Source organism: Vicia villosa, linkage group LG2, assembly GCF_029867415.1.
Source record: "Vicia villosa cultivar HV-30 ecotype Madison, WI linkage group LG2, Vvil1.0, whole genome shotgun sequence".
NCBI lineage: Eukaryota > Viridiplantae > Streptophyta > Magnoliopsida > Fabales > Fabaceae > Vicia > Vicia villosa.
This window is the reverse complement of record NC_081181.1, coordinates 161,930,175-161,955,648: the sequence shown is the minus strand read 5'-3', so window position 1 is coordinate 161,955,648 and position 25,474 is coordinate 161,930,175. Positions and strand designations below refer to the sequence as shown.

The 25,474-nt window shown below is 42.9% G+C and overlaps 1 protein-coding gene across 1 annotated transcript in view; it reads right to left on the bottom strand.

Moving 5' to 3' along the window:
• Nucleotides 1-926: 926 nt before the first annotated feature.
• The window catches only part of LOC131647279 (uncharacterized), a 62,592-nt gene continuing 38,044 nt past the window's right edge, over nucleotides 927-25,474 (bottom strand). Inside the window, exons 2-6 of the mRNA XM_058917188.1 lie at nucleotides 2,198-2,284; nucleotides 1,960-2,103; nucleotides 1,729-1,836; nucleotides 1,356-1,407; nucleotides 927-1,199 (exon numbers count right to left, since the gene is read on the bottom strand). Coding sequence (XP_058773171.1) covers nucleotides 1,165-1,199; nucleotides 1,356-1,407; nucleotides 1,729-1,836; nucleotides 1,960-2,103; nucleotides 2,198-2,284 — 426 coding nt within the window. The 3' untranslated portion in view covers nucleotides 927-1,164. The remainder of the gene's footprint in view (nucleotides 1,200-1,355; nucleotides 1,408-1,728; nucleotides 1,837-1,959; nucleotides 2,104-2,197; nucleotides 2,285-25,474) is intronic.

Sequence of the window (25,474 nt, the reverse complement as noted above, 5' to 3'; positions counted from 1 at the left end):
ATACATAACTATTGTGAATCGAATCATTCAATACATTAAGGGTATTGTCATACACTTGGTCTATATATACATATTTATCCATCCTCCATTAATAAACTCAATACCAATCCGACTGGGGCGGATATCTTGACACCATATAAACTCAATACCAATCCGACTGGGGCGGATATCTTGACACCATATAGTCATGTTAGGGTGTTGTGTATATCTTGGAGATGTTTGATCCCGTGGTTTGTGAAAAGTTAAGTTACTTTGTCTAGATTCTGAGCCAAAATCGAGTTCAATAGAGTTGCTGCTAATTTAGTTTCTAAATCATGTGGGCTCGGAAATTTACTTTTGGAGCAACAAACACCAATATCACCATTCCCAGTGCATGCTTATACTTATATTTTGAATGCATTGAATAACACTTTACTCATATTGTTTTTCCTGCTGCCCATACAACACCACAATCTCTAAACAACATATATATGTCTACATGATACATGAGCCTTGCACAACATATTTGAAACTCCTCATATCTCCACTGGCATGCACAACCATATTGATGCTTGGAAAATTGGAAGAGTTTTCTAGAAGTTTCTAAAATCAAGCACATGATAAATATGATTTATCAAAATAAACCCATAAGCAACTTGCAAATCTGTTAAACATCTGTAAGTTTTTCAATATGATTCATCAAAATACACCCATATGCAAGTCTTTATTTTTATCACGCATGAAATCTATTAAACATCTGTAGGTTTTTAAATTCTTTTTCTTATTGTATGTTCAACATTGCCCTAATATTTATAAAGATCTTATTGTATGTTCAACATTGCCCTAATATTTATAAAGATCACAAGTTCCTTTTGGGGACATTACATCAAACAGCAATAAGTGACATCACATAGCACAAGAGATTATAAGATATAAACAAACAAATGAAGGCAGAAAATAGTAAATTCAGAAACATTAGCATAACATCCAAACATAAAATCCAAACATCAAAGCAGCATTTTTAAGCCCCTAAAGCAAATGTTCAAATTGCAAACCGAATTACACCTGACATACAGTGTGTCAAATGTAAGACCATCCTAAATGCTTAACTAGTAGGCACAATCTAAACAAGAAAAGTAACATAGTTGCCAATAGTTTCTGACAGTGGCATGCTGTCACAGATGATCAGTTGTAGTAATAGTCTTCTTCAACATGGCCAGCTGCAAAAATAACAGATCCATTGGTAATTCATTTTTCAAAAAAAGCCTAAAGATATATTAAATACAACAAATTCAAAACACAAGGTGTGCCAAGATGACAGAAGAGTAATTGGGAAATGAAATGATTGAGAACTCAGAAAAGTTTTGAAGTCTAACGTTGAAGATTTTTGCCCCGACTCGCTTGAGCATCAGCATCTCTGTTAGAACCCTTATAACATTAAAAAAACAGTCACCATATAATGGGAGAAAATATAAAAAACAGGCATTTGTTAAAATCACCAGTGGTGCCACTGATCTTTCTATTCATGAATGCAACTAGTTTGCAAGTGTGTGCAAATTAAAATGTCATTGGAAAAAGTATATATCATAAATGACTCTCAAATCAAAGTTAAAAGAGCTAGCAATTACAACTACTTGTTTTCAAATACCATCTTGAGTTTTCCATAGATCAAAACCTAATTAATAGATATGGCAATTTAACAAAAAAATTTACATTGTGTCGATAAACAAAATAGAGGAAAGGGTATACCCTAGGAACATATTGGACAGTGACTGACTTGAAGTTACCCTTCAAGTCCAAAGCCTCATTACGCAGTTCCCTTAAATTCGGGTTGTTGACTTTCCATTTACCCGCAAACTGTTACAAAATCAATAAAATTCTTTGGTAAATTCCTTATAAAAAAAGAAAGATATAAAACAAATGATAAATGACAATCACTAGGTAGTATTTTGTGAACAAATACATTGTTGTGGAACTAACCTGTTCGCAAACAAGCTTAGAATCACCTCGGATTTCAAGATGATCAATCCCTTTGTTACTAGCTTCTTTCATTCCCAAAATTAAACCTTTATACTCAGCAGAATTATTTGTTTGAGTTCCCAGTCCTTGACTGAAGCGATGGACCTTTAAAGAAACCAAGAGTTAGCTACATTGGACACATAGTTTACAGTAATATAGTTTATAATATAAATATGAATTGATACATAAGAGTATACACCTCATTCCCAGAACGAAGTACGGCTCCTGCACCAGACTTTCCAGGATTTCCACTAGATGCACCGTCAAACTCGAGGGTACCGTAACGCTGCTAGATAGAACAGTGTTATGATACTAAACAGTTTACACAAATTGACATCTTAAGCGAAAAACTGTGACTAATCTGCCGCAAATAACGTTGTACCGACTTAAATCGCGAATGCATCCACGAAAGCTTTTAGGGGACTAAGACGTTATTTAAAACCTTGGTTATGACTATAGATCAATAGTGTACATATTATTATTTACATATATTAGTTGTTAGTTAGTAAGCAAAACAAATGATCAAATGAAAATAATAAAACAAAATAAAATATAAGAGGCATAATTCCAATTCACGGTTTGTATAACTGCATCAGACACTTACAAACAGTTAAGCAGAAATTAATCTATAATTATTAATTTAGATCATCATGATCAATAACTGTTTCACCGGAGTATATACGCCGGAAGACAAATAAAATCGCAACTGTAGAGTGCACATGTCGCCGGAAAAATGTAAAATCGGAAAGAAATAAGAACCAAAACGAGAAGCCTGAAACCGTAACCGGAGTACAGGTCGCCGGAAAATAAGTAAAATCCAAAAGACGCCTGAAATTGTAACTGGAGAGTGCACAAGTCCACGGAAAAAATGTAAAATCGGAAAGTAGAAATAAACAAAACAAAGACGCCTGAAACTGTAACTGGAGAGTGTACATGTCGCCAGAACAAGTCGCCGGAAAATAAAATGTAAAACCGGAAAACTGAAATGTAAAATCGGAAACAAATGTTGACGATGCAAATACAGACACCGGAAGATGTATCAAACAGTCACCGGAGATAATGATCAGGTCGTCGGAAAACGCATAGTTGCAAACAGACGTTATATTTAATCATTCTTACTATATAGCATTACCTAAAAAGGAAAATAATAATTTTTAACAAAATAATTAGAAATTGATTTTAATAATAAAAATAATATTATTTATTCAAATACTTTTATTAATTATAGTTAACATAGTAATTGAATAAAGTGTAAATAAAATATTTTTTATGTGACGAAGGTAAATAATATACTCCTCCTTTATCTTAAATTATAAGACATTTTATTAATTTCACATGAATTAAAAAATATAATTATTATTTTATTAAAAAGTGAAATGATGTATGATTTTGAAAAATAACTTTTAATAATTTCATTGAAAAATAAAATTAAAAAAAAACAAATTATATAGATTATACAAGATAAAAAAACTCATTAGCGATGTAATGAAATTATAAAATAACTTATAATTTTGTATAAAATATTTTGAAAAAGAAACTCATAATTTAAAACTGAGATTACTAAAAGTAAAATTAATTATTAACTAATACAATTAGTAATCTCTTTAACTTTACTATCTACTGTAATATCTTTAAGAGTGATGCTATATGTCACGAAGATATTAGCTCACGAATATCACGAATACTATTCATTTCATAATTTATATTAAAATAACTACAATCACAAAAGTATTCTAGATTATTCCACTTCCTAAACTCAAACATTTCATCTTTAATTAATAGACACATAGTAAAAAAAAACAATATATCAAAAACACATTTTCAACTGCCATTGTCAGATACAATCAATACTCTTCAATATAAAAATATGGAAAATATATATTTTTATAAAGCTCTAGATATAGTTTTATAAAGTCTTGAGTGATGTTTTATTTGACCTGGATGCATAAGAATAAGACTATTTTTTTGTGTGTGTGAAGGTGGCTGCGATAAAATCATTGCTATTTAGGTGAAATGGTAGTATTTGGTCTTTCGCGAATATTCATTATGATTATTGTCGTGATGTTTAGCATTTTCCTATCTTTAACTCTACTATCTACTCCGTAAAGAATTATTTCTTCCATTATTGTAATTGATAAAAAAAATAATCACATTATAGGATAAGTAAAAACATTTGCCAATTAAAAAACCACTAATCTACTTTCAAATAACGATAACATGGGTTAGGTTGATGTGCATAAAGTATATCCTTATGTAATATCATAATCTATAATACATATTGTATTATTTTTACACATCTATTAATTATGAGTAATTATTAATTGTGAGTAATGAGTACACTATTCTGAGTAATATTTACATCATTCTGAGTAATATTTATACTATTTTGAGTAATCTGTATATTATTTTGAATTATAAATATAAGACTTTGAGTAATATAAACAATATTTGAGTATTTATGCACCGTACATAAGGATATACCTTATGCACATCAACACATCTCACGATAACATTATCTCAAAAACCGCTACTCTGCAACAAAGGATAAAACTAACTCATGTTCACTTATTAAATATTTTATTATATATCAAATAAATTATTAAATTCAATCATTAAATAATAAATTTCATGATAAAAAATACTCACAATGATAAAACTAATTAACTAAAAAAGTATTGTTGTTCACAAATTCTAATACACTTCACTAAAAATGATATTATTAAATTGGATCTGCCACAAGGATTTGAATCCTGATATTTACGATTATATGTATAAATTTTTATGGTTAGTATCATTTCATACACGAAAAAAAATATTTAATATTCAAGAGCACTTGTATGAGATGGTAAGAGTTTTCCTCTAACTTAATTAAAGATTTTATGTTAAAACCTAGTCATAAGCACGCAACATTGTTAAATTGAAGGAGAATTTCAGCACGCAACAATGTTAAATTTTCTTGAAGGAGAATTTCAGCACACAACAATGTTCAATTTTTTTGAAGAAGAATTTTGCTAAATCTTACATCAAATCTCAACCGTTGGAAGAATTGATCAAGCGGTCATATTAAATGAAATTAAAACAAATACATGGCTTATTCCTTCTTGATCTTACTTGATCAGAAGGAGAAATGGCGCAGCCGACGATCGTCGTAGACTTTGTGCAATCAGCCGACGATCAATCGGCGATTGTCGTAGACTTTGTGCAATCAGCCAGCGATCGTCGTAAACTTTGTGCAATCAACCGGTGATCGAATATAATAATTAAAAAAGACATATAAAAAAATACAATCATGTATTAATCAATAATATATTTAATTAATTATTTTGAGTTTTGATCTATCTCAATTTTTGTATACATTGAGTTTTTATCATAGCATTTTTTTATTTATTAGATTTTATTATAACATTTTACTTATTTCGATTAATATTTATGAAAAACAATTGAACCTTTCAAAATTTGGGACTCTGTGTTGTAGCACTTCCTGCACATGCACAGGGCCGGCCCTGCTCAAAATCAATCCAAACCGCACAAGACGCGTTTTTACAATTTCATTTTCTTCAAATATATTCGATCCTTGTTATGAGGAGGGTCAAATTACACTCGAAGAGTTACCCCACGAGTTACACTCGCTCATAACTTCATTTCGAATAAATATTTTTTTAAATCAAAAGTTAGATTGAAACATACTGTCATATAGATCATATCTATAAAGTTTGAGATTAATCTATAATGATTTAATATGTCAATGAATTACATCAAAATTAACTTTATATAAAAGTTCATTTTGACGTTAATCTTTAGATATCTTGATGGTATAATAAATCATTATAGATCAATCTCAAATTTTATAGGTGTGATCTATATGATAGTATATTTCAATCCAACGGTTGATTTTAAAAAATATTTATTCAAAATAAAGTTATCAGCGAGTGTAACTCAAGGTGTAACTCTTCGGTATATATATATATATATATATATATATATATATATATATATATATATATATATATATATATATATATATATATATATATATATATATATATATATATATATATATATATATATATATATATATATATATACCCATTATTTCATATGTTTAATATTAATATTAATAAGTCTTACTTACAATTTTTAATTTTTTACATTTTTAATTCTCTTGTTTTAAAAAGAAATCCTCTCTATTTTTTATTTTAATGAATTAAATACCATTAATTTTTAATTATTGATAATAAAAATTATTATTGTTTTAAAAAATAATTTAAACTAAATTTAATTGTTATAGATTATCATATTAAAATATACAATTAATTTAATTTTCTTAGTTAATAAGGTATGTATAATGTACCAAGGATCTTATGGCTCAGACTATTGGTTTTGATGAGAATCACTTACCTATGAAATATTTTAGGGTACCTATAATCATTAAGAGATTAAATATTAATCATTATATGCCCTTGATTGATTGGATCATGCAAAGGATGAAACACTGGACTGTTAAGTTGCTGAGCTACTCTGGAAGGATCATGCTTGTGAAGAGTATTGTTTTGGCAATCACTCAATATTGGATGTAATGTCTGCCCCTGCCACAGTTTTTCATAAACAAAATTGATAGATTGTGCATAACTTTTGTTTGGACAGGTAACCTTGAAGCTAGTAAGAAGAGCCATGTGGCTTTGAGCACTGTTTACAGCCCTAAGAGACAGGGAGGTCAAGGGGTTATCAATCTGACTACGTGGAATAAAATTACCATGATTAATTGCTTGTGGAATTTATGCAGGAAAACAGATATCTTGTGGGTCAAATGGATTCACATGTATTATTTGAAAGGGCACAATGTTATGGAGGCAAGAATTGTTCAAAGTAGTTCTTGGGTGATTAAGATAATCATGGATCTAATGGATGAGGTGCAGCACTATTAACTGATCTAGGATAGAATGCTGACTCAAAGAAAAGTAAAAATGAAGACATTGTATGATGATATGAACGAGGATGGTAATCTTGTGGAGGGGAGATTATTGTTTCAAAGAAATGCTGCTAGGCCTCGAGCCAAGTTCACAACTTGGTTACTCTACCATGGGAAGCTTGCTACTAAAGACAGATTGTTAAGATTTAACATGTTATCTGATAGCTTATGCAGTCTGTAGCAACCTGCCCTAAAAATAAAGGTTTTAGAGTCGCCACCTATTCTGAAGGGCGAATAGGAAACCCTACGCAGTTATGAGATCGGGGTAAGTTATTATAATCAGGTCGAGGGAAGGTGTTATGCACCCTCAACCCTTTCCTATTGGCTTTGAATCTAAGGTAAAGGTTTATGGCTAAAATATTGAGGTTTAATAGCTAAAGAATTGAATAGGGGAAAAATTGAGATTTTAGGGAGGGGGACTCGCCTTGGTTATCCAAGTGCCTACGTATCTCCTTAGGGAGAATCAGAGTCAACGTAGTTCGGGCACAGGGTTGTACGCCTTTGAATAGATATGAATGTGTTGACGGTATTTTGAATTACCGTTTCGCAATTTTGAAAAGGTATTTTGAATTACCTTCGTAGTTTCGCAGTATTGAAGAGATGAAAATCTGTGGTTTGTGGTTTGATGTATTTTAAATGTTTAGGCGTACAACCCTGATTTGATATGGCACCGTTAGATGCGATGACCAATAGATTTGGTCACTATAGCTAACGGATTAAGGGGCATTGCTGGTTACTCAGATCGATAGATTGATCGTCGCGGGCAGCAAATTAAAGGTGTTTTGAATTTTATGTATTTTTTTATCTCTCGCCTAAAGCTACTAATAGATTTAGTCGGGTCGAGGAGAGAATTAAACATAATTAAATAATAAGTTAAATTGTTCAAAAGTTATTTCTCGTCTAATGCGACTAATAGGTACAGTCGGTTCAAGGAGAAAATTAAATTGAATTTATCAAAATAACAAACAATTAAATAATTAGGATTTTTACATAATTAATTAATTCTATTTTTTTTATTTGTACAAGGGGGGTGCGTTTTGTCCAGGTTAGCAGTTTTTAAGGTGTGCTATTAGCAACAGAACCTGGCCCATCAACATTGAGGCCCGGTTGTTTCAGTGTGTGCGTGTACATGGTGTTGCAATGGGTGCTCAAGATCACAGCTGTCCGTTCATATCTGACGGACTGCATGTTCATTTGGCTGGGGGTGTATGGTTAAGGATGAAGCACCGGATCAACGTCCAGGTGAAAACAGGTGGCCGTCGAGGGGCCACGTGTCGCTAATCCCACCACCGAGAAGATGTTATCCCTCTCTTCTCTCCACTTTCCCTCTCATTTTCCATCTTTCTTTCTCTCTCTAACTCAAACATTCTCTCTCTTCGTTCTCTCTACCCTTCCATCTCAACCCAGAAAATGGCCGTAAACCACCACCGGCAACCCTCAAAACCACCGCCCTCTCCAGTTTTCCGGTTGATATTCAACCGGAAAAAACAACCGAACCCAGAAAAACCCCAAGATCATGAATCATAAACCAAAATTACGAACCCTAGTCCCCAAATCAAAGCTAGATTGAACCAAAACCGAACATAAACATGCAATTGATTTATCCCTAAGCTAAGTTGATGTTTGATTACCTTGTATCCTTGGTTTTCTGAATCGTGTAAGCTTCACTCCTTCTCTAATCTCCCTCTCCGTGTGTGTGTTTCGCAGGTCAAAACGAAGATGAAGATCCAGATGTTCAAGGCTTCGTTCGTGGCGGCGCCGAGACTCCTCAAATTTCCAGAAAAAATTCCCCCTGGAGTCTGATTTCTTCTTTTTGATTTATAGTCTTAGGGTTTCGTTTGATTAGGAAAATATAGATTAGCTCAGATTCAATTAGTTTTAAGTTTGTAAATTGATTCATTGTAAGATTTGATTCAATAAAATCTTTTATTTTGATTTATGTTATAATTTGATTCGATTTGCGTTATTGATTTGAGATTTTGTTTTTGCTGAGATTGTCCCTTGATTGCCTTTAGACTTTATGGGCTTGGGCGGAGATTGGAACTTTTAGGGTTTGGCTGGTGTTGCAGCGGCGCTGCAGATTGGGGAAGAGGATGATGAATAGTGGCCGGGTCGGTTTGACCCGGTCCACTACCCCTGGTCCACGTATGAAAATGAACCGGCCCAATTATCTTTTCTTTTCGGCCCAAACAAACAACAACAACAATCCATCAGCCAAAAAAACCCTAAGAATTTTGTTTCACTTATTTAATTTTTTAATTAATTAATCAGTATAATAAACTTAATTACCTAATAATATACTCCTAATAAAACCCAATGATAATACTAATTAATGATATCCTAATAATCAACCATGATATATTAATAATTCTAACAATAATTTTATAGTTAGTAAGTGATAATAATAAAAAAAGGTTAAATGAAACAAATGGGCCAAAGAACGAATCCGATCCCAGATGTTTGCTATTCACACCTTCATTTTATCTTAAATCAACCTATAAGGGAGTTTTATAGGAGAGCGAGTTTAATAATAGGTATATTAAACCCTATGGCTCCTAATTTTTAACGTCCTTAATAAATTGACAGATGCAAATTATGTTGGGTAAATTTTGGGGTATGACAGCTGCCCCTATTTAATTACCTTGGATTGAATGGCGTGAGAATACGCAGGTCTCTCGCTTTTCGGATCGAAGAGTTATTAAATAATGAAAGACCCCTAAATTTACCTTGCAGTTAGCGTGAGAAGACAAAAATAATCGCCTCGCTAAAGCCTGAGACTTACATAGCGAGGATTTGCAGTTAGCTGTGATCAGTTTGCTATAGTGTTAGCAAGCTTTTCCCGCACAAATAAGAGTCACTTGCCCTGATTCGGACAAGTTTACCTGTATAGAAAATCATTTTGTAAATGCGTATGCATCGTGGATGTATGAATGTTTACACATGTAAATGTTACGTGTATGCAAATGAGTATGTATGTATGACAACTCCAACGCCTTATCTCCTTATCACCCATTGGATTTGCTTAACCTTTTTTGAGGTGTTTGTGAATCCTAGTTCGGATTGTATTCGAGGAGAGATGAAGTAATGTCTTACATAAGACTACCTGAAGAGGTTTCCTGAACAGGGTGGATCATTGACAGATGTGATGGAGATTAGGCTTCAAACAAAGCTCGGGAAGAATTGTCTTAGAGAAGACTGACTGAGGCAACTCTTTGAAAGAGCAAGATGTGTCTTTAGAAAAAGATTGGATAAATTTTTGAAGAGTATTGCCTAAAGAGGTTGAGATATGTCTTAAACAAGATTATCCAGAAAAGCTCCTAAAAAAGGGTGTGAAACGTCTTAAACAAGATTACCTAGAGAGGTTTCTAAAAAGATATGAAACGTCTTAAACAAGATTATCTAGAGAGGTTTCTAAAAAGATATGAAACGTCTTAAACAAGATTAACCTAAAAAGATTCCTAGAAAGGATATGAAACTTCTTAAACAAGATTACCTAGAGAGGCTTCTAAAAAGATATGAAACATCTTAAACAAGATTACCTAGAGAGGCTTCTAAAAAGATATGAAACGTCTTAAACAAGATCAACCTAGAAAGATTCCTAGAAAGGATATGAAACTTCTTAAACAAGATTACCTAGAGAGGCTTCTAAAAAGATATGAAACATCTTAAACAAGATTACCTAGAGAGGCTTCTAAAAAGATATGAAACATCTTAAACAAGATTACCTAGAGAGGCTTCTAAAAGGATACGGAGTGTCTTAAACAAGACTACACGGTTAACCCAGATATGTCTTAAACAAGACTGACATAGAAAGACTCCTATAGAGGATAAGAAAGGTTTTAACGAAGACTACCTAGAAAGGTTGATAAGCGTCTTGAAAAAGACTACCTTGAAAGGTAAGAAAACTCTCTGATTGTTTCCGAATTGCCTTTGAAGAGAGGCTCAGAATGAAGCATCGAAATTGTTAAGACTAAATCGTTGAAACGATCGTATTTGCGCCGTATCTGGATGATGATATCCTTTTGACTTTGGAGTGACCTGAAAAGGCAAATGTTGATTTCATGCGATGTTATGATGCATGTGTCATGTAATGAGATTCTGAGAATTATGTATGCAGGTCGTAAATAATACAGGCGTAGGAAGGCCAATTACGCAGCCATGCTCCTTGTGTGATACTAGCGTGATTTCCTCAATATCAGAAACTTTGAGAGACGCATCATTTGACTTGAAGGAAATATCCTTAGAGGGCACTCGAATATTACCCTGTCATGCCACAAACCTGATATGTACTGCCCCAGTATTTGAATTCTTGAAAGATATGCCCCAGTCAATAGGATCCTTGATTGTATGCCCTTATAATCCTCGCTATTTTGCCCCTGTTTAGGAGAACCCCCTAGATGTGGTTCCCCCGGTTCAGGGATCTTTATTAGCAATGATCGCCTTTGATTAACCCAATCTCCCTGATGCTAGGTATTGATTCGAATGTGAAGTAAATGCTATTTAGAATTAGTCATGCGTCTTGGTCGTGTCCGATGGACAGAAATTCGCTGAATACTCAGAATGAGATGATGTCTTCTATGAGATTACCTGAAGAGGTTCCTGGAAAGGATATGAGATTTTCTTAAACAAGATTGTGCTTTAAACAAAGCTCGGGGAGGCATGTTTGCAAATAGGGTCAAAGAATCCCAGAGAGGATAAAGACTATTTTGAGGAATATGGTGTTTTTAACAAAACTCAGGGAAAGACATTTTGAAAAAGATTACCCTAGAAAGGATAAGAGACCGTCCTAAAGAAGACTGTACCTTAAACAAAGTTTGACACGGTTTATAGGAGAAATTTGAACATGTCTGAAAAGATTGACGGGTGTCTTTGAGAAGATTACCTAGAAAGGTTCCTGGAAAGGACAAGGGATTTTTTTAGAGAATATTACCTGAAAAGGAATATCTTAAGGAAGACTGAAAAAGTTAAGAGACGTCTTACAGAAAAAAGGTTTTTAGAAAGGAATATGTCTTAGAGAAGACTATCTGAAAAGATTTCTGAAAATGACGAGAGACACCTGGAAAGGTTTGTGGAATATGTCTTAAAGAAGGCTATTTGAAAAGGGGCTCCTAGAAAGGATAATAGATATTTGAACATGTCTTAAAGAAGACCACATGGACCGATTGAGAGATGTTCTATAAAAGTTCCTGGAAAGGACGTGAGAGTGGTATTGACAACATTTGATACTGAGTGACCTTTTGCAATGTGCCCCCTAGTAATGGACTTGCCCCATGGGCTATTCAGAGTCCTTGAGGGATTCCATGGATCTTGATTAGATTGCCCCAAATAAATAGGATAATAACGGGCTATGCCCTGTGTATACAATAGCCGTCCGAGTCAGGCGTAAGAGATATTTCTTCTTTGATGTGCTTTTAAAGCTATTGCGCCTGTCGGTAGGATTTTTTTAGCCATTAGCCATGCCCCATGCAACTTCTCCCCGATGTTAAAACATTTGAATCTATATAGACCAGTGTGCTTTACGATGAAATTCATAAGATGCGAATGCATATGTCTGTCTTGAAAGCTTAAAAACATTTTTGAGTAAAACAAAGTGATCGTACCTGATCAGAAGAATCGTCAAGGCCTGCTCGGATGCTGGTCTTCGTAAAGTGAGAGGGGGGGGTGTACCTGCAAGGTACTCCGATGCCAAAGTGAGTAAGTGAGCAAAGGAGAGCAAGTACTAGCTAAGGTTAGAAGAGAATTGAATACCTGACCCTCTAGTCAAAGAGGGTATATATAGCCCCCAGCGCTGGGCCATGATCTCGCTATTGGGTTGGATTCCCAAGCCCAACTAGGAGACTGCCAGGTTTCCTGAGCGGAAATATCGGAGGTGCGTGTACGCCCTCTGTCCTGGTTAACCGCTCCGAAGTCCAAGGGAAGACGCGGTCTTTTAGGAGCCACGTGGGATCCGAGTCATTCGGAGGATTGGATATGAAAGAGCCCTGCGCGGAGCGGGGTCCTCGGCAAGGATGACGTCCGAGGGAGAGTTAACGCCGAGCAAGGTCGTCTGCTCCGGTTAGGGTGTTAGTGCCGAGCAAGGCGCGTCGGGAAGGCAATGAACTATTCATGGGCCTCTGAGGCTTATTGGGCCGAAAACGGTGTTGGGCCTAGCCTTGGCCCAGTCCAGAACAGGAGCCCCCCAAGTCGGAGTTTTCTGGTTAAGAAGCTGTGACTTTGCTTCTACGCTCGGACCCCAATTCTCGTGGTTGCTCGGTGAATCGGTCCTCGTTACACAGACGCGCTCGGAGGAAAATCCAGTGGTACGCGAAACGTCGCGCGTGGGAAGCACGCGCTGACGTGGCATAGGCAATGATGGCCTAGGGTCTAGGACGCGGCGCCTGTCAGGAGAGGTGACGCTTCGCCTTCCGAGCCTTTTTCCTATAAAAGGGGGCGAATTCTCTCATAAGGGAGTTTTCCTTTCTCTGTTTATCTGCTCGGCTTCGATCAAGGGTTCCTCGGAGAATAATTTCCCAGCTTGTTCATCATATCAAGATCGTTGCTTAGCGAAGGATTCTCCCCGGCCATCCTCATCATGTCTGCAAGTAAGTTTGTTTAGCCTGTCGTTGCTTCACTATTTTTCATAGGATTTGTGCTTCGCTTTCGAGGTCTTCGCCATCGTCATCTTCCCCGGGTTATCTAAGCGATGCCCGGGGGTCAGCGTGGGTTGGCAGGCCGGAGTACGTTGGCGTTAAACTGTTTAAGATAAGCTTTCTCGTTGTCGTGTCATCTGTGAGTCCTCGGCTGACGAGCGTTGTTCCTCGATGGGGTTTGGCCGGGGGCTCTGCTGCTCCTGCTCTACCCTTTCGCTTGCCTTGCGGTGGAAGGGTGGATTTGATGGACTATCGAATTCACTTCTCCCTTCTGCGTGCAGGTGAATCAGATTCGAGTGCTACCTCAAGATCCGGCTCGGACACCGACTCGACGACCAGTGACTCCGACAGCTCGACGGCAACTAGTTCCGACGTCGAAATTATTGAGGAAGATGGCACTCCCTCGGCCGAAGGCGCTCATACGGGATCCCCTGGTTCGGATGCCGAGGGAGGGGTTTCCCCTATGCCGTTATTCAGTTATGAACATATCGTTGCGCCCGATTGGATAGCCGAGGAGGCTCTATCTGTTGTTTCTCGGTACACCGCGTCTCTGGAGGGGGCGTTTACAGAAATTGAGGTTCTGGGGGAAGGCGATCCGCCCAATTATCAAATAGGTTGCCCGTCTCCGGACGAACGCATATGCTCTCGGTTTGCCGGGGACGGGTTTGCGATGTACGATTACGTGTTTAGGGAGCTCGGCTTCCGGTTACCTTTCTCTGGTTTTCAGGTTTCAGTTATGGCGTTTCTATCTTTGGCGCCGTCCCAAATTCATCCGAATGCTTTTGCTTTTATGCGGGCATTCGAGATTGTTTGTGATTATTTGGGTATAGGCGCAACGTCTGCGTTGTTCGGAAGATGTTTTCGTGTTCAACGGCAGGCGTCAAACGGGCGGTACAGCTGGGTTTCGTTCAGGAATGCCGAGCGTAAACTCTTCGGAATGTATACTGATTCCGTGAAGGGTTTTAAGGATCGATACTTCGTTGTCCGTCCCCTAAGTCCAACGGCCTACTCTTCGGTGTCGGATATGGTGGCCGAGCGGGATGCCGAGGGGGAGATAGTGAGGGATGAATATGGGCAGGAAGTAAGGGAGTTCTGCACGACGTTTCCGTTTTTCTGGTGGAAGTGTCATTTTGCGTCTCCTCCGAAATACTATGCTTGGGAGGACGATGATTTGGATGATCAAGACCGGGAGTCATACTCGGTCCTCTGCAAATACGTAGATAGCTTTACTATGTCTCGTTGGGTGACGAGGAATGGGGATCCTGTATTGGACGAGGATGGGGTTCCGATCACGGAGCAGCGGCCTATTAATACCAAGGCTTTGCTAGCTTGTCGGACTCCCGAGGAGACCTGGATGTTGTTAGGTTGTGTCCATTCACCTTGCTTTGTGATCTCTGTCCGGTATTTCGCTAACTTGTTTATTTTTTCTTTGCAGAGGCTATGCCGGAGAAGGAGGATAATATCCTGAAACAGGCATTGGATGCGAGGAAGAATCAGAAGAAGAAGAACCAGGGAACCGGAGCTGGAGAGAACTCAGGCTCGGCAGGCTCTCCTCACAAGACTCATGCCGACGAAAGGTCAACCAAGAGATCTCGTCCTTCCGAGGGGGGACGTCCAGATCAGTCGAACCTAGGTCCTGGGCGCGCCTTCGTGTTGCCTCCTTGCTACAAGGATGGAGGCTATTTCGAGAAGTTCCCCTTGGTTACCTCACCGGACGAAGCCCGTCGGATCAGTGATATGGACCCCCCGTCCCTTCAGAAACAGTTGGCGTGCGACAGTGCCGCCGTGGTGAGGGTCTTGGGGATGGCGCAAGTGTTGGCCAGCGGAGGTTCGGGCTCGACCGAGGCCCTGAAGGAGGCCGAGGCGGCTAAGAAGGTGGCCGAGGGCAAGGTAAAGGCCATGGAGACCGAGCGCAAGGAGTTGAGGAAAAAGGTCGACGCGGTCCTGAAGCAGAAAGACGCGGAGGTTGCGGCTGAGAAGAAGAAGCTGGCTGACCTTCGACTCGAATGGGCTCCCTCGGCTGACGAGTCGCCGGATGTGGCAGCTCTAAAGTCTAGGGCTGAGTTTGTGGAGAAGATAGAGAGCCTGAAGATAAGTCTGGCCGATATGGCCGATGTCGGGTTCGAGCGTGCTCTTAACCAGCTGAGGCTTCTGAACCCTGGTTTGAAGGAGGACAATGTCGGGCTCTCTTCGAGGATCGTGGATGGCGTGTTGGTGCCTGAGTCCCCGGGGAGCGAAGAGTAGAAAGTGTAGTTCCGGGCCTGCGTGTCCGTCTTTCCCGGCCTGCGTGCCATTCTTTTTGTTGGGCTATGCCCGGATAATTTTTGGGGCCTGCGTGCCTGGCAATGATTGTAACTTTTGACATCGCCGGCCAATTTGGTCGGCAGCCTTAATGTTTTGTAGTTTTGCTTGTCTATATTCGTTTACTCGCTCCTTTAAAGTATTATCGTTGTATGCTCGTATTTTGATAACACTTCTCGGTGCTCGGAAACCGGGATGTTTCTTCCATACTTAGGATTTTTTTCGCTTTTAGCCGGCTACGCTCGGGTATGCCGGGGATCTGCTTATGTCTGAATTTTACTGTCGCATGTTTGCGTTGCTGTGTATTGATGATTATGGGATCCGCTCGGGTGTTCCGGGGACCTATCTGATGATTAGAATTTTGAGTAAGGACGATGCTCGGCTTGGATAGATTGCCCGGGCGTGTTGAGTACGGTCCGGGTGCGCAGAGCAGGTGTGCGCTTTTAGCGGGTACGAGACCATGTTTATGGCCACGTTCTCGCGGCGTGAACGATCCCATCGCGAGCTGGGGTTCTGCCAATCAGGTACTTCCGCGGAAGGTCTAGGTGTAGAGTCTTCCGCGTGGTCGGTTTTCCCATTTCGTGGGAAGATCCGACCGTTGCTGTCGTGGAGTTCCCTTGTTCGTACCGATGACGCGGGTTCCTTCCCGGCTTGCACTTGTGCGGGATGCAGGTCTCCGGGGGTGTTAGGTCGAGTCTAACTGTGATAACGTCTGAGTTTTTCAGCGTTCCAAGGCCGAGCAAGTTTTACTCCGAGGAGATCTTCAAGGTAGTAGGCGCCGTTCTCGGTTTTATCGTAAACTCGGTATGGGCCTTCCCAGTTCGGGGCTAGTTTGCCTTCGCGCGAATCTTTCATATTTCTGCGGAGCACTAGGGCGCCGACTTCGAATTCACGCTTGGTAACTTTGGTGTTGTAGCGGAGGGCTATCTGTTGTTTTAATTTTGCTTCTCGGAGGGAAGATCCCGTGCGGATCTCCTCGAGCATGTCGAGTTCTTCCCTCATAGCTTCGTCATTGAGCTCTTCTTCGAGGGGTGCCTCGGTGCGCCGAGAAGGTTCTCGGATTTCCACGGGGATCACGGCTTCGGTGCCGTAGGTTAATCTGAATGGGGTCTCACCTGTGCTCGAATGGGGGGTTGCTCGGTATGCCCAGAGTACACTATGAAGTTCTTCGACCCAAGCTTTCTTGGCTTCGCCGAGCCTTCTCTTTAGTCCCCGGAGGATGACTCGGTTAGCCGCCTCGGCCTGCCCGTTCGTCTGAGGATGCTCGACCGAGGTGAAGTGTTGTTTCGTGCCGAGCTTGGCCACAAACTCTTGAAACTTTCTATCGGTGAACTGGGTGCCGTTGTCGGTGATTATGGCTTGAGGCACCCCGAATCGGGCGAGTATGTTTCGTTTGTAGAAACGGAGCACGTTTTGAGACGTGATTTTGGCGAGCGTCTCGGCTTCTATCCATTTCGTGAAGTAGTCGACGGCGACCACCAGATATTTATTCTGGTATGAGCCGACCGGGAATGGTCCCAAGGAGGTCCATTCCCCAGGTGGAGAAAGGCCATGGTGACGATAGAGATTTAAGCTCGTTAGGGGGAGCCAAGTGCATGTCGGCGTGACGCTGGCATTTGTCGCATTTACGGACATGCTCTTTGGCATCTTGTTGCATGGTCGGCCAGTAGTAGCCGGCTCTGAGGGCTTTCCTCGCGAGTGATCGACCGCCGAGATGCTGGCCATTGATCCCTTCATGGAGTTCTTGGAGTATCTCAGATGCTTGCGAGGCGTCGACACACTTAAGGAGAGGGATGGAGAAGCCTCGCCGGTATAGTTTGTCCTCGACGACCGTGTACGAGCAGGCTCGTCTCTTGATAGTTGAAGCTTCCTTCGCGTCGGCGGGTAGTTCGTCTTTGGTGAGGAAGTTATATACCGGGGTCATCCAGCAATGGTCGTCCCCGATAGCGAGCACTTGCAGAGCTTGCGCGTTTTTGCTTATGCTCGGTCTGGGTAAGAGTTCCTGGATTACCGACTTGTTTCCACCTTTCTTTCTTGTACTCGCGAGTTTAGATAATATGTCGGCTCGCGAGTTATGCTCCCGGGGAATGTGCTCGACGTTTACTTTTGAGAATTTTTTCATTTTCTCCCTGACGAGAGTGAGATATTCGGCCAGCGTGTCGTTCTTTGCCTGGTAATCGCCGCTGACTTGGGATGCGACGAGTTGGGAGTCGGTATAGACCATGACTTCGCGAGCACCTACGTCCTCGGCCAGGCGTAGGCCTGCTAGGAGGGCCTCGTACTCGGCCTGGTTGTTTGACGTGGTGAAAGACAAGACCAAGGATACCTCGATGACGAGTCCCTCGTCGTTTTCCAGGATTATTCCGGCTCCGCTTCCCGAGCTACTCGAGGCTCCGTCTACGTAGATGGTCCATTTGTTTTCGGTGGGGCCCGGGTAGTTAGCAATTGAGGTCATCTCGGCGACAAAGTCGGCGAGCGCCTGAGCTTTAAGCGCCTTTCTTCCTTCGTATTGGATATCGAATTCGGATAGTTCGAGGGACCATCGTAGCATCCTTCCCGCCATGTCTGGTCGGCTGAGGAGTTGCTTAATCGGTTGGTCCGTCCGAACGACTATGGTGTGAGCGAGGAAATAGTGTCTCAGTCTTCTGGCGGCTGTTATTAGGGCCAACGCAACTTTCTCTATCTGCTGATATCGGGCCTCGGGCCCTTGTAGGGCTTTGCTGGTAAAGTACACGGGCTTCTGTCCGTCTTCCGTTTCTCGGATTAAGGCCGCGCTGACTGCCTCGTTCGAGACAGCCAGGTAGAGATATAGGGTCTCGTTGCCATCCGGTCGGGATAAGACGGGCGGTTTGGAAAGTACCTGTTTGAGGTGAGATAATGCCCGTTCGCACTCCTCGGACCATTCGAAGGTCGCCTCTTTCCGAAGCAACTTAAAGAATGGGAGGGCATGCTGGGCGGATTTTGCGACGAAGCGGGATAGTGCTGTGAGCATCCCGTTTAGTACTTGGATAGATTTTTTGTTGTTAGGGGTAGGAAGTTCCGAGAACGCTCGGCATTTATCCGGGTTGGCTTCTATTCCTCGTTCGGTTAGGTAGAATCCGAGGAACTTGCCCGCCCGTACTCCGAAAGTGCACTTCTCTGGGTTAAAACGCATCTTGCAGGATCTGGCCTGCTCAAACACCCGTTCAAGATGTGCGGTGTGGTCGTCGTCTTCTCGAGATTTGACGATCATGTCGTCCATTTATACCTCGAGGGTGTCGCCGATCTCTCCCCGGAAAACCTTGTTCATCATCCGCTGGTACGTGGCCCCGGCGTTCTTGAGTCCGAAGGGCATTACGTTGTAGTAATAATTGCCCGACTCGGTCATGAATGCCGTGCATTGCTTGTCGCTTCTCGCCATGGGGATTTGATTGTAACCTGAATAAGCATCCATAAACGATAATAATTTATAGCCGGCCGAGTTGTCGACCAGCCTATCAATATTAGGTAACGGGTATGCATCTTTGGGGCATGCCCGGTTAACATCAGTATAATCAACGCACATTCTCCATTTTCCATTAGATTTTTTGACTAGTACAACGTTTGAGAGCCAAGTTGAATACTTGGCCTCGGAAATAAAATTTGCCTCTAAGAGGTCTTTTACAGCTTTCTCGGCAGCCTCCGCTTTCTCGGGAGACTGCCGACGCCTACGTTGAACTACTGCTTTTGCGGTCGGATTGATGGAGAGTGTGTGGCAGGCGACCTCAGGGTCGAGTCCGGGCATCTCTGCTGCGCTCCAGGCGAACAAGTCGGCGTTGTTCCTCAGGCAAGCTATGAGTTGCTTCCTCGGTGTATCCGGGATGTTATTGCCGATCTTCACAGTCTTGTCGGGGTTGTCACCCAGAGGAACGAGCTCGAAGTCCCCGTCCGGAATGGGCCGGATAGGGTGAGCTGTCTTCGGCTGCGGCTCTTCGCCATTCTTCAGCTCCTCTTCTGTGAAACGAGCGTCGAGGTCGACTGAGCTGACGTCTGTTGTCGTCTGCTGATCTTCAGGAGGGGATTTGTCCTCAGCCCTTGGTTTTTTGTTGGAGCTGGAGGGTGGGGAGATCAGCTCCAGTCGCTTTACTGATGCGTCGAATATCCTCCTAGCGGCTTCGATGTCGGCATTGACTGTGACTACTCGTCCTCTCTTCGTATAGAACTTCATCTTCAAGTGAACGGTTGAGGGGACGGCAGTGAGTTCGGCCAAAGTGGGGCGCCCGATGATGCAGTTGTAGAGGGTCTTGCAGTCTATCACCAAGAACCGTGTCTTGACTTGCCTGGAAGCTTCCCCCTCCCCGAAGGAGACGAGCAGTTCGACGTAACCCCACGGCTTCGTGGTTGACCCGTTGAATCCTTGGAGGTCGGATCCCACGTAAGGAGTGAGATGTGAGTCGTCCAGCTGTAGGGTTTGGAAGAGGTGGGAGTACATGATGTCGACTGAGCTCCCCTCGTCGACCAGGACCCGTCGGACGTCGAAGTTCGCCATCCTTGCTCGCACGAGCAGTGGGATTGTGGCGTTCGGAGCGCCGCCGGGTAGCTCCTCCAAGTAGAAAGTGATCGGTTCTGACCTCCCTTTGAACCTCCTCAGGGTCGGGGTCAGGTCCGTGGTGGCGCTGATCAACTCGTCGAACTTCCTTTTCACGGAGCCGATTGTGAGGGAGCCAAGGTCCCCGCCGTTGGATATCAGCATTGCTGTCGAGAACCCTTCCCAGACGCTAAGGGCAGATGTCGCTCCGACCGAGGGTATGAAGTCTTCCGGTCGGGTGACGGATAGTGCCACCTGCAGCGGCCTGGCATTCGGTGAGTTGCCCTCGTCGGAGCTCCGACGGTCCTTCCTTCTGGGAGGGTCTCCTCTCTTTGTGTACTTAGAAAGGTGACCCTCTTTGATCAGTGTCTCGATGGCGTCCTTCAGGTGTATGCACTCGTCCGTCAGGTGCCCGTGGCTCTTGTGATACTTGCAGTATTTGGACTTGTCGGTCCCCGGCCGAGAGGGATTCGGCTTCGGGGGCCTGATGTTGGAGTTTCTGAACTCGGCGTTTATGCACTCGGCCAGGATCTTCTCCCGTGAAACTTTCAGGGGGGTATAGTCGTTGAAGCGCCCTGCTGGACCTCTGCGCTCCTTTGTGTCGCGGGACCTGTCGTCCCTCTTTCTTTCGTTTGCTCGGGGCGCGGCGGACGGGTCTTGGCTCGAGCTCCGAGTAACGCCATTTCCCCTTGATGCTTTGACTGCGGCCGCTTCGCCTTCCTCAAAGGAGATGAAAGCCTGCGCCCTTTTCAAGATGGCGTTCATAGATCGCATTTTTTCGATCTTTATTGCTTTCCTGAATTCGCTGCCGGGGAGGAGCCCTCGCTCGAGGAGATACCTTTTCATGTAGTCGGTTGTCTCCACTTGGACGGCCTCCTTGTTGAATCTGTCGAGGTAGTCTCGGAGAGGCTCGTCGGTCCCTTGGACTACAGCTTCGAGGTTTGCCTCTGATTTCGGTTGACGGCGGGAAGCAGTGAAGTGACTCAGAAAGAGTTCCTTGAGCTCGGCCCAAGACTTGATGGAGTTGGGAGGGAGATTCCTGTACCAGGTCATTGCCCCCTTCCGGAGCGTGGTCGGGAAGATCCGACATTTGATGGAGCCTTGGACAACGTGATACTCCATGACGGCTTCCAGGTTCCTGATGTGGTCGTCGGGATCTGTAGTCCCGTCGTATGCATCCAAAGTCGGGGGTTTTTCCATTCCTCGGGGAAGACGGGCCCTTCTAATGCTTTCGGACAAGGGGCTGCGGAATTCCTCCTCGTCACTGGCGCTCGGAGAGATCGAGCGTGTGTTACGCCGGGCGGGTTCCTCCTTGCGAGGTTTCCTCCCCTTCCTGGCGAGCCTTCTTTCCTCTCTGTCGGGAGAAGGGCTCTCTTCCTCTGCGGGCTCAGGCCTCCGATTTTTCCTGCTTTTCCGCAGAGGGGAGCGCGAGTAGGACCTTTGGCGGCGGGATCTTTTCGGTGGAGACCGAGAGGAGGATGGTGAGCGTCGGCGAGTCCTCCTGGGCGGGGAGCGCGAAGAGGAGGAACGCGATCGACGGTGTCTCCGCGGGGGAGAGCGGTGACGGTGCCTCTTTTCCAGTTTCTCAATCCGTTCGCCCTGGAGTCGGATGAGGCGGTTGGTCCGCTGCAGCTCTTTGAGGATGACGAGGGTCGAGGGGTCGGTTTCCCCATGGGCATCTGCAGCATCCCGAGTCTGCCGATGGTGAGTTCTCGGTCTCTCACGGGAACGGGTGGAGGAAGAGGCAGTTTGCCCGTCCCTGTGGTCCGTCTCGTGTTGGACGCGAGTCAGCGGTTGTTCAGGCTGGGTTTGGATCAACTCGGCGTTGCGATCGTTCCGAGCTGTGTCCTCTCCGTTGTTCTGGGGTTGGAGCTGCTCGGCCTCGTCATTCTGAGCCTGCTCGACGTGCTGAGGTGGTGGTCTTCTGACGGATTGGGGGGTCTCATGACCTGTCCTCCCATTCCTTTCAGCAGAGTGTCGTCGACCTCCCCGTCGATGCAGAGCCTGGCTGGATTCCTCGATCATGTCCGTAAGGCGGAAAGGATCGGGGGTCGGGACGAGGACAGTGTTGTTGTTGTTGCCGGCCATGACGATCGAAGGATGGATTAGCTTTTGATCTTTGTTTCTTTAAAGAAGGGGAAGCTTGTTTCCCACAGACGGCGCCACTGATCGTACCTGATCAGAAGAATCGTCAAGGCCTGCTCGGATGCTGGTCTTCGTAAAGTGAGAGGGGGGGGGGTGTACCTGCAAGGTACTCCGATGCCAAAGTGAGTAAGTGAGCAAAGGAGAGCAAGTACTAGCTAAGGTTAGAAGAGAATTGAATACCTGACCCTCTAGTCAAAGAGGGTATATATAGCCCCCAGCGCTGGGCCATGATCTCGCTATTGGGTTGGATTCCCAAGCCCAACTAGGAGACTGCCAGGTTTCCTGAGCGGAAATATCGGAGGTGCGTGTACGCCCTCTGTCCTGGTTAACCGCTCCGAAGTCCAAGGGAAGACGCGGTCTTTTAGGAGCCACGTGGGATCCGAGTCATTCGGAGGATTGGATATGAAAGAGCCCTGCGCGGAGCGGGGTCCTCGGCAAGGATGACGTCCGAGGGAGAGTTAACGCCGAGCAAGGTCGTCTGCTCCGGTTAGGGTGTTAGTGCCGAGCAAGGCGCGTCGGGAAGGCAATGAACTATTCATGGGCCTCTGAGGCTTATTGGGCCGAAAGCGGTGTTGGGCCTAGCCTTGGCCCAGTCCAGAACACAAAGTTTTTTTTTTTTTTAAAGAAAGTGATATCAACTCAAGAGTTATAGTAGACCTTAAGGAGTCAGGATACCTTTTGGTAACGGTATGCTTTCAAACTAACCATGCTTCAGTTAGGACTTTTAAGGGTTGTAACGTGGCCTGGTTCATGGTTTTAAGAAACAAAGGATAATGGCTCAAAGTTTATTTGTACCCACCCCTTTCCTCGTGACGTTCTCCGATCCTACGCTCAGTCAACTATGCATTTAGGCTCCAAAAGACTTTGGGAATTATAACATTGACATTTATGATGGTCCAAAAACCAAAGGTTTATTTGCAAAGACAGTCATCCTCCTTTTGTAATATTTTCCTTTTGTCAAGGGTATATAGTGACCCCTTTTTTTTACTTTATTATCCCTAATTTTGCCTGAACTGTTTATTTAAAATTACAGTCAGCGGGATGCCCCAATTTTGCCTAAGTCTCCCTTAATAGGTTTTGACTTGGCAGGCCTTGCGTTGTTTTTTTCTTTTTCTTTACGGACATTGACTGCCAGGTTTAATTATGACGGAGAACCATTAGTGATTATGTTCAAAGGAACAATTTGGGATAATCAAGTTAACTGAACAGCTACCCTACCCCAGGTTATATTTTGAGGGTTTTTATTTTGTACGTGAAGGAAAACTCCTACTTCTTAGGCTCAAAGGGGTTGACGAGGGATTAACATCCTTATATCTCCACTGTATTGGAATTGAAACAATGCCTGTACATCGTCAACACGGTCTGTTCGAAAGCGTACTATATGATATTATGGTATCGTTTTCGTCATTCTCCCTCTAAAGGTACACATCTTTGAACAAAAGTTGAATATCACAAATAATAAAACCAAGTAAAACACAGTTTTGAATATAGTGAAAACACTAGGAATAAACCAAGACAAACGTAAGCAATGCATTAATGATTATTGTAAAGTACATAGCGTATACCGCAAACCAATGTTTAAACAAACTGAAAGGAAATTGCAAATGAAAACAAAAACTAATGATCTAAGAAACCCTCCTTCTAGCCACTTATAGCATCAGACTTGCGAGGCTCTTCGAACTCAATGAGCCCTTCTTCAATTAGATCTTGGATCTTGTGCTTCAACGGCGCACAGTCCTCTGTATCATGACCAGGACTATCTGAATGATAAGCGCACCTAGCATGATGCTTGTACCCAGGAGCGGGGTTAGCTGGAGCTGAGTATGGAGGTAGCAGAGTTATCAAATTCTGACTGAGCAGGTGTTGCAAAGCTTGAGACAGTGGCATGTGCAATGGAGTAAATGATCGTTTTGGCTTGGACCTCCAGGGGCGTTGGCCACCCTGTTGCTTTTGCTGATCCCTCTGTTGTAATGTCGGGGTCTGATTAACCAGGATTGCCCCCACAGTGTTGGGTTCCTTTTTTTCCATCATATGATTTCTTTGCTTGATAGGAACCTGAGGGTGCCCCTTGTATCTTCCCATTTTTTATCCCAGTTTCAATCCTTTCACCAATGACTACCAAGTCCGAGAACCCTGAAGATATGCTTCCGACCATCTTATCATAGTATGGTCCTTGCAAAGTACTCATAAATATGTCCACCAGTTCTTTTTCCATCAAGGGAGGTTGGACTCGAGAAGCCATTTCCCTCCACCTTTGGGCATACTCCTTGAATGATTCATCCTTCTTCTGTGACATGTTTTGTAATTGCATCCGATTGGGTGCCATGTCCAGGTTGTACTTGTACTGCTTCAAGAATGTATTAGCAAGATCATTCCAGCTTCGTATATAGGATTTCTCCAATTGCATGTACCAGTCAACAGATGCCCCGCTTAAGCTATCTTGGAAGAAGTGTATCATTAGCTTTTGATCGTGAGCATAGGCAGCCATTTTTTGCACATACATGCGCAAGTGGTTCCTCGGACATGTGAGTCCTTTGTATTTCTCGAAGTCAGGAATCTTGAATTTGTGTGGGATAGTCAAGTCTGAGACCAAACTCATTTCGAAGGCATCCACATCGAAAGCATCATATCCTTCTACCACCTTTAGTCTCTCCTCTAGCGCTTTGATCTGTTCACTGTCCTTGAAGTCTTCCCTAGAGTTGGGATTAGACTGTTGCGTCTGAGGTGCTTGGTCTGTGTTGTCCACCTCTTGTACTCCGTATTGTAAACCCAGGTAATCTTCATCCCTAGGGACATTGTCAGCAGGAATGCGAACTGTGCGGGTTGTCCCTTTAGTCTGTGGAGTGGGGACAAACCCTTCTTGAGAGGTATCTCCTTTCTCTTGGA